Source organism: Patiria miniata, unplaced genomic scaffold (genome assembly GCF_015706575.1).
Source record: "Patiria miniata isolate m_02_andy unplaced genomic scaffold, ASM1570657v1 HiC_scaffold_3, whole genome shotgun sequence".
NCBI lineage: Eukaryota > Metazoa > Echinodermata > Asteroidea > Valvatida > Asterinidae > Patiria > Patiria miniata.
Window position 1 is genome coordinate 26,049,088 of NW_024037069.1, and position 16,716 is coordinate 26,065,803.

The window sequence follows — 16,716 nt, forward strand, 5'->3', positions numbered from 1 at the left end:
GCATAGACCGCTTGCATCTGACGTCAGACCTGAGAGCAGCGGGTCTTTGTTCCTCTGTGATATGCATGCGTAGACGCATTGTACTTTCATTGTCACTGTATTTAAATGACAAAACCTGCGCTCAATGAGGGCGCACCATGCAAGGAGTCTTTTCTCCTTGATAGCATGGTATATGGATGACAAACAATCGCACAATTTATGCACAAACCCATCGGGCAGTGCCAAAAAAAACCTGTTTTTCTTAATAATAGATATCAAAATGAATTGAGTATTTCAAATATGGATGCACAGGTCTGTCACTGATACAAAAATGCTACAGAAGCAGGAATGTAATTGGTTGTGCGAGCCTGTGATAATTGTGATCTTGATTCTGATTGGTCAATAAGAATGACACTCTATTTCTTCCAGTTCCAAGCAGACGGTTTAATCTTTAATTGTTTGTCCAATGAGGGATATCTCCGAATTTCTCCGTTGCCATGCATTACTGTCAAGTTCAAATTTATATCTAGTATTAATTCACTAAGGAAACAATACCCAACGAGATTTGAAATAGTTTGAAATTTGTAAAGTAATTACTCCATAGCACGAACATTACATCCGATTAAAGACAAACATTGTGTTCCTGCATTACTCAGTGTGTGGAGGGATGGTCGTTCCCTAAAAGTTTCAGCAACTCAACAAGTGAATAAATAAGAGGCAGTTGCCAAAGTTCGTCTCCATGACGATAACCTGTAGCTAGCCCTAGAGGCGAGCAGCCCCACCGGGCACAATAATTCAATCATTTCAGACATGTCATATTTCCTGGGCTGACGAAATGTGAGCGGTTGCCATAACAACCCAAGCATGGTTGGGTTTTGGGTATTTTTTACGCAACGTCTTTTATGACCATGGTGGTTCAGTTAGATCAAGTCGCGTTATCACGTTATTGTTCACGTTATCTATGTTGATATATTAAAACTCAAAGTTCATTCCGGGTCGGGAGCTTTGATTTGCTGTGTACCTCCCAGTCGTGTACCCTCAGACGGAATACAAATACTAGATTTTGCCCATGGAGCATTTTCGGCTGCGGATTTTAGTATTTCAAGATGGAGATTTTCACAGTGTGTCTCGTTCTCGTGGTAGTGTTGGCGTTGGCGTACGTGGCAGCGAACCTGGCCGCGCCGGACGGGCTACCCCTGCACGGCGTGTACGCTGTGCCTAGCCGGTGGTACACGCTCAAGTACCTGGTCGCAAAATGCATGCTGAGGTGGAGCAAAGGCAGGAAACGCACCATCAAAAAGAGGACGATGGACTACCACATGTTGCAGGACAAGATGAGGGATATCGGCGAGATGGAGTTTTACAATGGAATTGAGAAGGTAAGCTCAAGTTTCATACAGTATATTTTTCATGGAAAAATAAGTTACCACTCATGTACAAAAACATTGTGGTCCTAATTTTATGCAATATTAAGTAATTTTTAAGTTCGTTTTTGAGACATTTGGTTATAAATAGGAGCGGGATAATGTCTTTTTACCAGATCATTCGATCTGAACCCAAAATAAGTCATTCTTATTTACTTTTGCATTTTTATACTTGATGGTGCTTTCGTACGCTGCCTAAACATGTCACATACATCCACAAATCTAAACATGCATGCCATTGATTCAAACATGTGAAAAAGTGGGTATTATTCAAGTGTTAGAAATGTATTCAAATCTAAACACAATGCTATAGTGTAGTATACCAATGAGCCTACATGACATGTTTCTGCATACACAGGGTCAGAATTGCCTGTACTTCAACGGCAGCGATCGGGGCGGTGCAACTCGCCTAGCCGTCCGGGTCTCTGTGCTGCCCAACGACCGCCGAGAGGTCTGCTTCCTTCTCCGGATACCGGGAGTAGGCGACCTGGTGCTCCCAAGCCATCCCGACTGCATCACAGACAATGTACGCCCTGGGGAAGGGTTCAGCGGGGCGGGGGTGACCTGTACGCCCATCGAACCTTCACGGACTTGGAGGATCGTGTTCAACGGTCTTTGCAGGTACACACTCTAAAAAAAATCCCTGGTCAGATTTGAACCGGAATCGTGGTTATTTTTTGGTCTAATACATTTCAGGGTCAAAAAGACAGTTTTCCGGATCAAAACGACACTTTGCTGGTTCATTTTCCGTGCATTTGACGTTAAAGACGGGGCAGATTTCAGTTTTAGATTATGCCCTTGCAGTGCCTTTTTTGTATTGAATAGGATTATTTAATAATAAAAATCAAACCCAGTAATGCAACAATCACTAAACACAGTTGTAAAACCTGTTGGTAAATTTGTAGTATGTAGCTTTCCATTTGACCGTATTTCAATACCAGACCACATCAAATTCGATATACACCCGATCTTTGGATCTGATGCAATTAATTAATGCAGCGTCATTCATGGTTCACCTGTGATATATAACCCACATGTGGAGACATATAATATAGGGGTCCTGCTTCCAAGACAATTCTATGAACAAAATCGTGGTCTCTGATGGGAGTACATTTTAGCTACAATGTCACTTTCATTGCTGTCTTTTGTTTTGATTGACCTTTCGTACATCTTTTCATTTTGTAAATGAAATGTTTTTATTAAACACAAAACAATTCATGAATTCAATACTAGGCGATCTGATTATTATCTTGATGCGGCCAAATGGTAAAATATTTTATGAAGTTCAACAACCCGAGTTTGAAGTTTGAACCCTCGTCAACTGTTGATATATCAACCAATTCTAGTCGAGATAAATGATAATTATTTATATAGCATTCACATCGTTTATTGACACTGCTGGGTTGAAATTCGAGGTGAGTGTTTAAAAGCTTCGAGTGGAAATGCGTTTATTTTTCACCGAGCAAACTTGATATCTGGATAACCTTTGACAAGGAATATTTTGGGTGGATGCCTCTGATAATTTAGTCGTGTTCTATACTATTTCTTCCTTCTGGGCTGTATTTTATCCACAAGACGGGAATTTCTCAAAGTTGAACATTTTTGGTTTGATTTTGTTTGTTTTTGTTTGGTTTGGGATGGGATGGGATGGGTTGGGTTGGGTTTGGTTGGGTTGGGTCGGGTCGAATTTGGATTGGGTTTGGGTTGGGTTAGGTTAGTTGGGATGGGTTGGGTTGGGTTGGTTTTTTTTCTTTGGGGGGTGGATGTACAACAGGAAAAGGTTTGAGATTGAGTTGAGTTGATATCGATGATCTTTTTCCCCTCATGCCAGGGTTGGTATTAGGAATGAATGGAGTGCAGACGACCAAAGACCAGTAGTCCATCTCCGCTGTAGTCTGTTGTAAGTAGATGTGCACCCAGAAATCACTAGCATGGACGTAGATATTCTTTCTTCTCCTCCACAGTCCAACGAAGCATAAAAAAAAGAAGCATGAACTTGGTTTGAGCCTGGTCACCCTACACCTCCCCACCCAACCCCCTCCCCCGCTTAATTCAATAGTCTGGTTCCCTTAACAAACGATCACCTTATCGTTCTAGACGACCGTTGATCAGTAACCGTCACATTCAAAAATAGACTTGGAAAAGCCCTATCCTCATCCGAGTGCATACTCGAGGCGCATACAGTTACTGTGCACAATGCCATGCTTTTGATTCATTTTTTAAATGCGAACCTTGTTTTCGATAAACTAAAATTTTCCATGACCGATAACAAGCATGAGAAGTGCTGTGTTGATAAATACACCACTTGCAACTTGATAAAGTAGTTGTTGCTACGAAAGCTTTGCAAACTGTAATTTTATATAGTCATTCAAAGTGCTACCTTACTTTTCCATTTGATTCTGCCTGACTAACACGACTGCCCATCACTGTTACTCCTGATACAACCGAGCTATCGCTAAAGTACCCGAGGTCAACAATAATAAACATTTGTTACACATTCTGTCTATTCATACAGGTGGAGTGCGTTTTCAACATTCTACGACTTTGCATCTGACACCAATCTCGGCCTAGCTGCAGATGCCATCGCCAGAGAACAATGGACGCCGCAGTTTGTCACCAAAATACAACAGTAAAATATAATTTCCTCAACAATTATTAATGGACATGCATATAAGTTCATAAAGTAATGTATTGTTTCTGTATCACTGCCATTTGTGCTTTCATCATTTAGGTACAAAATGGCAATGATCAATAAATGTATTATAATTAATATTTATCCATTTCAGAACGCAACGGGTCCACTATGCCCAGTTTGGCATGATACACGGGGTGGTCCAAGTCGGTGACCAGGAAGAAAGGTCACTGCTCATGCGCGGTGTTAAGGAGCGTCTGATTGGTAAATAAGTCTATACTTTTCCTAATTTGCATACATAAATCATTTTCATGGTATTTGAAAGTTAGAATTCGGGATTTGTGAATATCAAGGGAAAAGGTTTAGTTAACAGGGTATCAGTACTGGATGACTGAAGTACCACAATGGATCGTAAAAAAATATAAACAAAAGCCCACTTTTTAAACATTAATTTCTTTCGTTTCAGGTGGCAAGCAGTTGAGTGATATCCATACTCAAATTTCCAACTACATCGTGTTGGAGGTAGGCCTTGTTGCTTCAAGAATGTGAATTCATTTTCCTCTTTATCCGGGTTTCCTTCTCATTTTTTCCTCTCAAGTAATAATCAATACTATTTTTTTGAAGAAGGAAAACAAATAAACGAGATCTTTATGATTACTGTTGACGTCTTTACTTTATTTATCTTATTTGATTTTCCCCCTTTTATTTTGTTTCACAGAATGGGAAATGTCTATATGCCAACGCTTCCTGCATCCCTGGATATCTGTCCAAGTAAGTCCTTTTTGTGTTTACTCCCCGGTGTCATATGAAATCTGGACTCCTATGAAATCTGGTCTCTTTTACTTTATATGGACTCAAACTCTAACCCATGACTTTTCTTGTTTTCATTTTGCATACCGACGCATGCGCAATTCAACCAGTGAGTCTTTATTTCATAGAGTCTAAATTTCACATTACACTATAGTCTTTAGCAGAATGTTAAATTCCGTTTATAGCTTGGAACGATTTATTAACAGACCTAACAATTGACGTTTGCGCATTGAGCATTTTCAGCGCCATTTTATGAATGAATGTGTTTTTTTTATTTTGATTAAAGTGCCACCTGTGGGTTTATGATGAAGGCGGTTGGTGACGTCATCTCAGCATCGTCCGTGGACCTCCCATTAGCTGTTCTCTTGGAAAATGCAAATGATATACCAAAGAAGTTTGCATTCAGCTTACAACCCGAAAGTAAGTTGGTTGTGCAGACTGCACGCAGGTGTCACAGTTATTGGCTAATTGTACGTTATCGATACTTTTCTTCTAATCCACACTTTGCTTTGTCTCAGATTAGGCCTATGTCTTAGTCGATGAAAGCTGTTCCATAAATGTCGGCTAACGAGGACATGAGATTGTTTTCAACAATGTGTAAACCTTTTCATTTTGTGAACAGCTGGAGAGAGGCTAGACGTTCAGGTGAACATCGAAGATACGTTGGACTTCAACATGGGGAACGACTGGAGCGTGCGTCTAGCTGAAGGAATGAGCCAATTTACTGTCAATGGAGTGAAGGGGTGGGGCGTTTGCCAGACCCTCACAAGGTGTGTTTTCTGTGAAAGAATACGAAACCAAACTATGCCACAAGTAGCATAACAAATCACCTGTCTACGGAACCTCAAAGAAAACGAATGCCACGATGTGAAACGATTGGCGGCTGATATCAATGCACAACACCTGAAAGATATATGAAGAATCAGTTGTTTGATTTCTAAAAGGAATCTCTATAGCTAACCTTGTTGCACCACAAAAGTCATTGGATCCAACTAACGAGGCACAGCATCATAAGCGGGATCTTAAAATTTTCCAAAAAGGTTGGGGAGGGAGAGGAATGGGCTGTCTTCCTTGAAGTTTCAATATAGTATATAGGCGGTTTTTTGCGGCCCTATTGGTAGGGGGGGGGCGGACAGCCCACTGCCCTCTCTAAATCCGCCACTGCTCGAGACAATATAGTTTCAATAAAGTTTAATCAATTTACGCTTATCTTCCTGTTGGCAGGTTCCAAACGGGTAGGCTGGTTCCCGCAACAACACCCGTTCCTAAGCTATACAGGGAGCCAGGTAAGAACATTATACCGACGCAGGTAAAGGTCTAGATTCGATTTCGTTTAACCGGTTTTTTTTTCAGGTATAGTTACAGCACTACGTATTTTACGTTACGAGTTGATGTTACCTGCAACAAAATGAGTCGAAAGTTTCAAGATATTCTTTTGAGAAACATGCCTTTTTTAAGTAGCTTGGTCTAAAAAAAGTAATAGGAATACCCAACTTTTCCATCCATAAAATAAAAGCAGACGTTAGGTTGACAAACTGAATAGGACCGGATCACGGTTGTGGGAGGCCTTGGGCACAAGGAATGTGAGAGGTCCCACGCAAAACAAAAGGCTTTCCCCAGATGATCCTCACGTATTGTTGCGCGAATCTCTGTGTTGATGAGCCTCAAATTCATCCAGTTAAATATTGGTACAGTTACTTCTATGACTTGTTGTGGCGGGTAATTCAAGGTCCGAAATTATTCAGCAAAAGATCGGGAATGGGATTGCCTATTAACGTGGTGCAATGCATTACGGCAGCTTTTGCTCAGATAATGGGGCAAATAATCTGTACAATGGCTAGCACAATTATGTCGCCATTAAAGGGGGCCTCCATTAATAGTGTACCGTGACAGCGTCTTCGGATAGGCCTAGTCTCAAGAACAGTATTTGGTATTCTCCAAATCTTACGTTTCCAGTCTCACAATACATTGTCCTTAAAAGCTACCGTTTAATACTTTCCCTGGAAGCAAAAGCATTTTCATTGTGTTATGGCAGATATCGCAAGCATGGTAGACTCCAAGCCACTGGCTGTGCCGCTGACTGCGAGTTCCTGCCAGGCGTCTTCCCTGACCGGCGGCAAGGGCTCCCAGCTTGCAAAGCTGGTGGCTCTGCAGAACCAGCTATCGGTAGAGGTGAGCAAAATAAATAGGAAACTTAGTAATAATAGGTATAAATGCTACAGTCGATTGCTTGTTTGATTATGCACTGTTCGTTTTTGGGTGAATTTTGGGAATAATATTCTGCCTTAGTAAAACAATGCGGGAAATAGATTCGTTGTTAGTTTTTTCAATAGAAGTACAACAGTTTTTCACTTTTGACTACACACCGAACGAAATAAAAATGCATGAGAGGGCGAATCTATTTATGCACAAAAGAATCCCAAAATACAACTTTTTTGAAAGAGTCGCAGACGCCCGAAGTGGCAAAACAACTAGCACACTTCGTTGAAATAATACTTACACTTAATGGTTATGAGAAATAAAAGTTGACTTTGTTGAGGGGCGCGGAGTGTAAATCTTTATAAACATCAAGTATTTCATCTGTGTTTTCATTATCCATTGCAGTATGAAGTTCCGTCAGGTTTCTGCATCACAACGGCTGCCTTTGAGGCGCATCTACAGGTAATTGAATTGATAATTGATTGATAGACTTGAAATATGTCGCTGAACGAAGAATGGATCTTATTCATTGTGTTATACCTACTATTGCATTACACACAAGTGAGTTTCAGGACGACGCTTACACGTTTCTGACATCAGTTGTATTCCCAATAGTGTTCATATTATGCAAGGTTTTCGATAAGCTCTGACAGCTAATTTTACTCATGTACATTGTTTTTATTCCCACCAATAACTAAATTCTTGACATTCTGATTTGGAAACGCGTGGGTGTGTTATAACTAAACTTGTACTTAAAAGGAAATTGAAAAAAAATGAGTAGGAAAAAGTCCAAAATAAAACTAATTTCAAAAGCAGGAGAAGGTTAATTAGGGTTGGTGCAAGAAACTTTCCTTTCCTGGCGATTATTACCAATGGCGGCGCTGGGTGAACGGATGTTTACAGGAATAATCAGTCCTTGGCATGCCTACACTCACCTCGTCTCAGCGTACGAGCTTCAACAAAATTCGCATTGTTTTATCTCCCATTGCTTTATTTGTTCCCCTTGTTGCCAGGACAACAAGGACTTACGGAAAGCTCTGCAGGAATTGCATGATGTTTCTTGCACCGTTAGAGAGGGCGACCTCGTGACAATATGCGACAGGTAATTGCAGATCATGAGCACCGTCGCTGCCAACTGGCGCCGTTCAACATTGCTCTTCTATTTAACGGAAGCAATTCCTCAATAGTAGGAGGTGCTCTTTAAAATCACCCAGATTATGAGGATATTATGATTATTTTGATTTTCAGGAAAATTATTGAAAGAAAATGTTAGATCAAGTTTAATAGAATGCTAAAGAAAATACTTCACTCGATATCGGAAAGTCTTGATAAAATGACTCCCACATAATGGGTACGTTCTTAATATTCCCTTCCAAAATAGAACCGCCCTTGACAGTGGTCATTTTTTTCGGGGACTGAGCGCGATCTGGTTAGGACTTGCACATTACTTTCCCAAGTCGACCTTTTGATTGATTAATCGTAAGCACGTATATTGAGGATGTAGAGTAAAATGAATCATAATTATAGATTGGACACTGTTGAAGTCTACGGGAATTACTACAGTGATGAAAATACGAATGCAGCCCTCATGGCCTATTATCATGCATGAATTCATAAAGGAATTTCGTGGCTTTTTTTTACATCCGAAAGTACTGCTGCCCAGATTGCCAACACGCCTATCTCAGATGACTTAAAGGGTGAAGTCGCTGGAAAGGTTGCCGATGTATTTGGCGATGCAGAAGGCTCCAAGATGTACGCCGTTCGCTCATCAGCTGTCGGTAAGACTAAGCAAATTCATCACACGCATATGAATAAATCTGGGGTGCGTTCCACTCACGCGGTCGGTGCTAATGTTTTCCAACGTTGACATTTTTTGCGTACCGACTATTTGTCACCAACGTTGGCGAACGCTCGCAACAAAGATGACTGGTCTTCCTGAGTCGTTCACTATGTTTTCCAAAATGGCTGAAACACTTAAAAACGAATTAATCCTGTCTGAGATGAAATGTACCGCGCTTTGCAGTAAGTTATATAAATACTGAATATATATTTACTTCCAGAAAAAAATCATTTATTGAGAATTAAACCTGCCATCCTTGCTTGCGACCGGCTCGGGACTTGGTCGCCGCCCTCCACTCTTCCCTATCCAGCATTAGGGTCGTCAGCTGCCCTATGCCACTGAGACCAACATCCCGCCGTAGCGTGTTGATGTACGTGGCTATCCAAACAGTGAAAAATATAGCATTAAGGGCACCACAATTTTGACAACAGATTGTCGAGGTTGGCATGTGTGTCCAAACAGAGACATAAGCCTCATTAACATTAGCTGTTGGAGCAGTTGTAGAATGAGCTACATAGAAACAACTATTTTGAAAGAGTAGAATCTCCTACAGATCCCTTCAGTAGAAGGTTCAAATCCAGTTGTTGGTCTATGTTGACTGTTGTGTCCTTGGGCAAGCCAAATCACCCCCACTTACCTTTCTCCACCCAGGAGAATGAATGGGTACCGGCATTAGCTGGGGAGTAACCTGCAATGGACCGGTATCCCATCCAGGGGAAATAGAAATATTCTCAGTCGTTTCATGCCAAGGAAACTGGAGATAAGAGCCAGCCTGATGGGCCATATTGGCTTGTGACACTGAGACTTTTTTCTTATCTGTGGATATATATTTTTAAACTCTCTCCCATCGTTGATTTACAGGTGAAGACACTTCACTGACGTCAGCTGCTGGACAGATGGAGACATTCCTTGGAATAAACGGCATGGAACGGGTGAGAGGTCATTTGGGCAACTTAATAATACAGGGTATAACTGGTGCTCTGATTTCGCATCAACAAGATGCCGCATTTGGCTGGACCAAATTTTCGGAAACTGGAAGCTTTGTCTTAACAATGAATTCACTTTTTTGAGTTTTTGAAAAATCTGATGAAGCAAAAGAACTTGATATGTCAATACGGATCTCTGGAATAGAAATTGGTTTATGGTCACGGTGTCTGACTCATATGCAATGGTACATGGTTCAAACCCTGACGGTTATATGGTGCTTGTGTTCTTAGGCAAGCCAGGAATATAGATGGGTAGAGACCAGATTGGGCTGATCTCGATGACATGAGCACAACATTGAGGCCAACAACTCAATATGACACGAAAAATATTCATGATTAAACTTTATTTGTCTACAGATATTTGAGGCGGTACAGAAATGCTGGGCGTCTAATTTCTCATTCCAAGCGGTCCAGTATAGAAGGTAATATATATTGCTTGCTTCCGTTCAAGCATAAAAATGATCTCAATCATTACTATCATAATTCAATGATATAGTCATGGCAACATTCACTGCTCTTTGTAAACTTCATAGAAGCTGATTAGCAAGAAGTACTTCCCAAGTAAACATTTTGTGTTGTAAAAGCAACCAACAATCTACATCTTGGGGTCTAATTCTGTCTGGAAATGAAACAGGGGATCCGGGATTCTGGGTCGGGTCTGATCCAGGACTTTCAATAGTGCATGTTCCTTTCTCTGTAATGTGTCGCTATCACGCTTTTGCAGGCAATACGGTCAATCAGTGGACTCGGCCATGGCAGTCGTTATCCAAGAAATCGTCCCCGCAGAAAGCGCAGGTAATTAAAGATGGTATGACTTAAAAGTGTTTAACTATTGAGCGAGCGGAAAGGGTTATCCTCTCGACAGTAGGTTTTCTTCTGAATTTCAAGTTTGCGGAAAAGATGCTTTAAGAAAAAAAAACATTTTTGAAAACATGCAACCTTGTGGTATTTGAGTAAATGTTCATCACTAAAGTTTTAAAAATAAGTAGCTAATTATGCAAGTTCAATTGCAAAAAGGATGTTTGTCATACCAGATTGTAAGTACATGTAATCACTTCTCCCTCTTTGTGAACATTCCGGTAATTTGGGTTTTCGCACGCGCGAAATTTATTGAGAAAAATATTTCTATACGTCTTTTTGTTCAGGTGTTGCCTTCAGCCGTGATCCGATGACCGGTGACCCAACCAGGATCGTCATAAATGCAAACTATGGGCTTGGAGAGGTAAAGTGCGCCCTCGTTTGTGGCACTTTGTCTTAATCATAGAGGAGTCCGTTCGGTGCAAAGCTCACAAGAAAATGCCACCTTTTCATTATTTTTTTTTAGAATGAAGAGGACATTTGAAATATCTGCAAATTGGGCAGTGGTTAACGCTTTCGGCTGAAAATCTGTATTTGGTTCCCGGAACCGAATTTTCTTTGTCAGATATTTTCCAGAAACACTCCAGCGAACCATGCTTATTGTGGAGTAGCCTTTAAGAAACATTGGCAGCCCTCATCAAAGGGACAAGTCATTCATTTTTAAGACTTGTCTTAACAGACCATACAAGGAGAAAGCTTAAAAATGTTGAGACCAAAGTTACGTTCCAAAATGACCATTGAAATCGTTGGCAATGTTTGTTAACTTTTTCAAATTGGTTATAGTCGGTAGTGTCGGGCATGGCCGAAGCAGACACGATTACTCTACACGTTGACGGCAAGAGGAACCTGACTATAGTGGAGAAGAAGATAGGACGCAAGGAGGAAGCAATATCGGTAGCAGGTAGGGAACCAGATTATAGTAAATTCATGGAAGAATACAATGTAGTAAACTGTATATACTTTACATTTCACGTGGAACTCTGCCTCAGTGAATGCAAAGTAGGACTACGCTTAATCTTATACAAGACTAAGTATTTTCAGCATTTTGATGAATTTTGACAGATGGAGGCGGAACCCAGACAACCAACCAGACTGAGACCAAGGCAGCAAGTTGTTCCGTGTCGGACGAACTGTGCCTCAAATTGGGAAGGATTGCACTCATGGTAAGCAATAGTAGATTCCATTTTCCCCGTCATTCCATTTCAGGCGTCATAGACAACCTTTACACAAATCACGTTGTTATTTATGTGAAAATTACGGACCTGGATTAGAATTGGTGTTTTTTCCTATTACCCGATACTCAGTTCTAAAGTATTCCAAATATTTGAAGATTTGTTCTATTTCTTTACAAATCTTTTTCCTACAGTTGGACGAGTGTTTCTCCGACGCTCGGGACATCGAATGGGCTGCAGTTGGTGATGCGATATATTTACTGCAGGTGCCTATTACATCTTTTTTCTGGCTTTTGCCATCATTTTATAGACCTTTCGTTTGTTTACAAACAGCGCCATTGTGTATGGGCGGCCAAAGTTTGCAGAAAGTTTACACTTTGTTGGCATTAAAGGTAGATTATAGACCATTATCCAAAAAGTAACCGACAAAATTATTGTTAAAAAGCTTACTTGGTTTAACCCTAAAAGGGCCGGGTTATTTTTACCATCTCTCAGCCGGGGGGGGGGGAATTCCGCCCCCCCCCCCTAAGATCTCGGCCATCGAGTGATGAAAAATTTTGAAACTCAGTACATGCATAGAGCAACTCTTCCTAAACATACCCAAGAAATTTCATGACTATAGGTCAAAGGATTTTGGAATTATGGCTAATTAATTATTCATGTGTACGAATGGCAATTCTGCTCTACATGACGTATATGGGAAAATTCAGTTTTCACGGCGCGTAGCTCCGGAAATTTTTTCGCTACGCGGCAACCCGTGGTCCGATTTTTATGTTTTTGGTATCAAAAGATGCTATCTTTGAGGCTATCGCGGAAAATGTTGGGGGGGGGGGATTCCACCCCCCCCCCCCCCTCCCGGCCCTTTAGGGTTAAGATAGAAATGACACTAAACTCCCTGTGAAATTATTCCTTCTGGCATGCTGTCATTTGGAAGAAAATAATAAAAAGAAGGTCATTCCCAAAGATACGTCAAGGGACACATTTTTGGTAATTTCTTCACGTAGCAACAATCAGCTGAATGAGAATCATGTCCCGAATGCTGATTTTAGGATTGTGCCATGACTCAGCAACTTTTGAATAATGAAATCGAGATCCGCCATATTGTGTTTTCTCTGAATATACAACATTCACAACAGAGATGAAACTGCGTCAGGTTAGTTGTTGAACACCCGTCTTTAGATTTTGAGCACTTTTGTTTCTTCAAACGAAAACAAAGTGCACCAATGACAAATGGCCTACTCTACCTACTCTAATCGGAAATGGGTTAGCGAAGTTGTGAATTGCTCAACCATAAAATCCCCCACTAAAAAAATGGGTCTTATTGTGGTCATCCTTTTTTTTTTTAAGGCCCGAGCTATAACAACCCTGGACGTGCCAACTCGGTACGAGTTGCTCCATGAGTTTGACACTGGTCTCCCGGTGGACAATATATGGATGAGTACTGCGAATATACAGTAAGTTGCCGAGCACCAGCTGCCGAAGAAAAAAAAAAACTTCCATATTTAAAGGGCAGACAGTCTGTTTCATTGTTCACATTAATAAATCCCAGCATGCATGCAGTTAATCGATTACAAGAACAACAACGTCCAATATTTAAAGCGAAATATTGAACTGGAACACCAAGATGTACGCGATGAGTGCTAGAATTCGGCGTCATTGGTTGACAGCTAATCTGTCGTTAAGCCATGTGTTTGTCCATACTGCCATATGGACTTGGTCTCAAGCCCCAGACAACAGCAGTAACGTTTATTGTGAATAATAATGTCGAATATGCCTATTTCTAAAAAAACGATCCTCCCTTTTTCCATATTACTTAATAACAAATAGGATGCTGTGTTAATTAGCGTGATGCATCCGTGTGCAGGAGAAGTAGGTCGATCAAACTATAGGGGAGGTGGCACAGCTAAGACGCATAGCAAGCAATGAGATCAAGGAGCATGAGGCAGTTGCTTGTCCTCATGGTGACTGCTCTATGTTCCGACACCCCTATGTTCCGACAACCTAGATTGTGTTACTCCCGGTTAGGGTTAGGGTTAGGGTTAGGGTTAGGAATAGGATATGTGTGCAGTCGGAACATAGGGGTGTCGGAAACATACAGGTGTAACCGTCCTCATGTACATGTGTGCTTTTAAATTTGCAGTATTGTCACGCAGTATTGTCACGTAGCTTGATTACTGTGTGTCTTTATGAAATGCGGACGCATGTTAATTCCCTGTATCGTTTTGGTTTGTCTCTCTATACAGGGAGATGTGTCCCGGTGCAGTATCGCCGCTCACTCTCAACAACTTCTTTGTCGACTGTGATGTCTTAGACCAGGTCAGATATGTCTTGAGATCTTTGTTTTAATTTTAAGATGTACAGTAGAAATTGGAAAAAAAACATGTTTGGATTAACTTTGTGAACTGTACAAAATATATAAGGTTCTCAGAAAAGACCTGATAATTCGATGTGTGGTAAGTATGCTCTGACCGTCACATACATCAAATCAACACTTTTTCTTCTCAGATCTGTTTCTTTTTCCACTTTACCTTCCGAGACAACAATATCTCCCTCAACCCCAGCCAGATGCGACTCGTGAACTAATGTCTTAAGCTGTCATTTTCATATACACTCTAAAAAAAAAAAATAAGAAAATCCATGGTCAGATTGACCAGCAATGCGGTTATAGTTTTGCCTGACCCTATTCCGGGTCAAAGTAACACTTTTGCGGGTCAAAATGAAATTATCGATCAAAGAGTCCTCATAAAATGACCCAGTAAAGTGACATTTTTGACCCGGGAAAGGGTTAGGGCAAATGAAACCCGGATTCTGGGTCAATCTGATTAGAGACTTTCTATTTAGAGTGTAATTACTGTGTTTTCTTTTGCTGTAATAAAGGTTTCAAGTATGACACTCCAACGACCCATATCACTGCCAGCAATGCGCAGTGTGTTAGTGGGCTACAACCACGCATTCATCAGCTTGACCGTAAGTTGTTGATATACTCCTTGTACGAACTCCCCATGATGCGCCTCAGAAAGGGAAGCTGCGTCTCACAAATCAAAGACTCTTTTGCGATCTTATCAATTTATGGGTGCGGTCGTTTAGCTCACCCGGGTCGACACGGGTAAAGGCAGATGGGTCAGCCACGACAGCCGGGTTAATTGGACGCTCAACCGCGGGCCATCACGATCCTCACGTGACGCCCTTAGCCGTGGCCGTAGCCACTGACAACGCCCGTTTCGGACTGGGTGTTACTTTGAGATTTACTGCTGTTTAGTCAATTGTAAAACTCAAAAAGTAGGGCTGAAATTATAGCCTCAAAAGCAGGCGCGGTTCTACGGGGGGGGGGGGGGGGGGGGGGAGGGCTAGGGGGGGGGGGAGGCTGTAGCCCCCCCCCCAAAAAAAGTTGTCTAGCCCCCCAAAATAAATTCCGTTAAAAAAAAATGCATTAGCAAAAAGAATGATTGTGATGTACATGCGAACGGTCTCCCCCTAAAGAAGAAATAGCCGTGACAAGGGTGCATTAGTTAATATAGTGTGAATGATTTTAGGATTTTATTGGCGCTCCCCATTGAAAATATGGCATGAGCCCCCCCCCCCCCCCCCCCCCACCACTTATTGATTTTCGGAGGCGTAAGTGTCTGGAAAAAATAACCGGTCTACATTTCAGCACGCCTCCCTGAAAAATTCTCGATCCACCGTGCTAGCCCCCCCCCCCCCCCCCCAAAAATATTGGTTCTAGAACCGCGCCTGCTCAAAAGTCGCAATGAACTCAATAAATGATTACCTTTAGACTTCAATAAGGTCAACTTTTAAGTCCACTTGAGATTTCCGCTGTCTGGCCGCCATATTTGTCCGTTTCTAGGAATGAACAACGCATGCGTGACATACTTCCACCACTGACTCTGCTCCACAAGCAGGGTCTGTGGTGGCTGACCCGGGTGAGCCCCGAGAATGACGTCAGAGCTAATCGATCATGCAACCGTCAACTTACTCTTGTTAAAAAAAAAATGCTTGCAGCCGAATTTCATTTTACCAAATATTGATATGTTATTTTGTCTTCATTTTAGAATCTGGTGTCGATGTTTGTGAGGATGTCGCCAATGGCGGATAACAAGCTAGGCGGAATGCTATTTGGAAAGGTTAGAGAGAATCATCGGAAAACATTCATCCAAATTATCTGATGCATACATGTACATGCTACAAACAAAATACGGGTTTTTCTTAAATGCAAGTTACGGCAAGAGTGCCATTCAACCTTATTATTGATTGTTGATCATTGAATTTCCGGTAGATCCTACAGGAATTTACTTCAGAAAGTGATAACTGGTGATGTCGTTTCATTCCTGATCGATATGAGCAAAACATTCGTCGTTCTGGTATCTCTTCTTAGTTTTAAATGAGCTGTTATAGGTGTAAAGTTAATTAAAGTAACAAAATACACAGGTATTCAATTCAATTCCATGCTGGTTTATTTAAAAGATACCATCAAATAAAATTTGGTTAACATTAGCTGAAAAATTAATAAAATTTAAAAAGGTCACAAAATATTACAAAGTTGTTCAAGTTATTTTTTCCGATTCCGATCGCTACAAACCAGTCTAAAATAAAACAGTCAAAATACTCAATGGTTACTCAAGTTAATATACATGTAGAAAAGTACTGGAAGGATCATTTTTGTTTATATTGTGTTGTCCTCCAACGTAGGCTTTTGACGTAGACTGTGTACGTGAAGCCAAGGAGCTGAATGAGCCTCTACTGCCGTTGTGGCGTATGCATCTAAATAGACTCCTGTTTCTACAGGTAAGGTGGCAGTTTGCATTGTGGCATAATA

At 41.2% G+C, this 16,716-nt stretch overlaps 1 protein-coding gene across 1 annotated transcript in view; it reads left to right on the plus strand.

The window, feature by feature from the left end:
• Positions 1-961: 961 nt before the first annotated feature.
• The window catches only part of LOC119737774 (uncharacterized phosphotransferase YvkC-like), a 32,170-nt gene continuing 16,415 nt past the window's right edge, over positions 962-16,716 (plus strand). The window contains 26 exon segments of the mRNA XM_038212369.1: positions 962-1,358; positions 1,762-2,024; positions 3,235-3,303; positions 3,919-4,032; positions 4,190-4,299; positions 4,502-4,557; positions 4,754-4,806; positions 5,132-5,265; positions 5,468-5,615; positions 6,070-6,131; positions 6,881-7,017; positions 7,450-7,506; positions 8,058-8,146; positions 8,695-8,822; positions 9,746-9,816; positions 10,228-10,292; positions 10,595-10,665; positions 11,016-11,092; positions 11,512-11,629; positions 11,791-11,891; positions 12,095-12,166; positions 13,248-13,354; positions 14,144-14,216; positions 14,778-14,867; positions 15,953-16,024; positions 16,590-16,685. Of these exon segments, the coding sequence (XP_038068297.1) occupies positions 1,086-1,358; positions 1,762-2,024; positions 3,235-3,303; positions 3,919-4,032; positions 4,190-4,299; positions 4,502-4,557; positions 4,754-4,806; positions 5,132-5,265; positions 5,468-5,615; positions 6,070-6,131; positions 6,881-7,017; positions 7,450-7,506; positions 8,058-8,146; positions 8,695-8,822; positions 9,746-9,816; positions 10,228-10,292; positions 10,595-10,665; positions 11,016-11,092; positions 11,512-11,629; positions 11,791-11,891; positions 12,095-12,166; positions 13,248-13,354; positions 14,144-14,216; positions 14,778-14,867; positions 15,953-16,024; positions 16,590-16,685 (2,706 nt within the window). The 5' untranslated portion in view covers positions 962-1,085.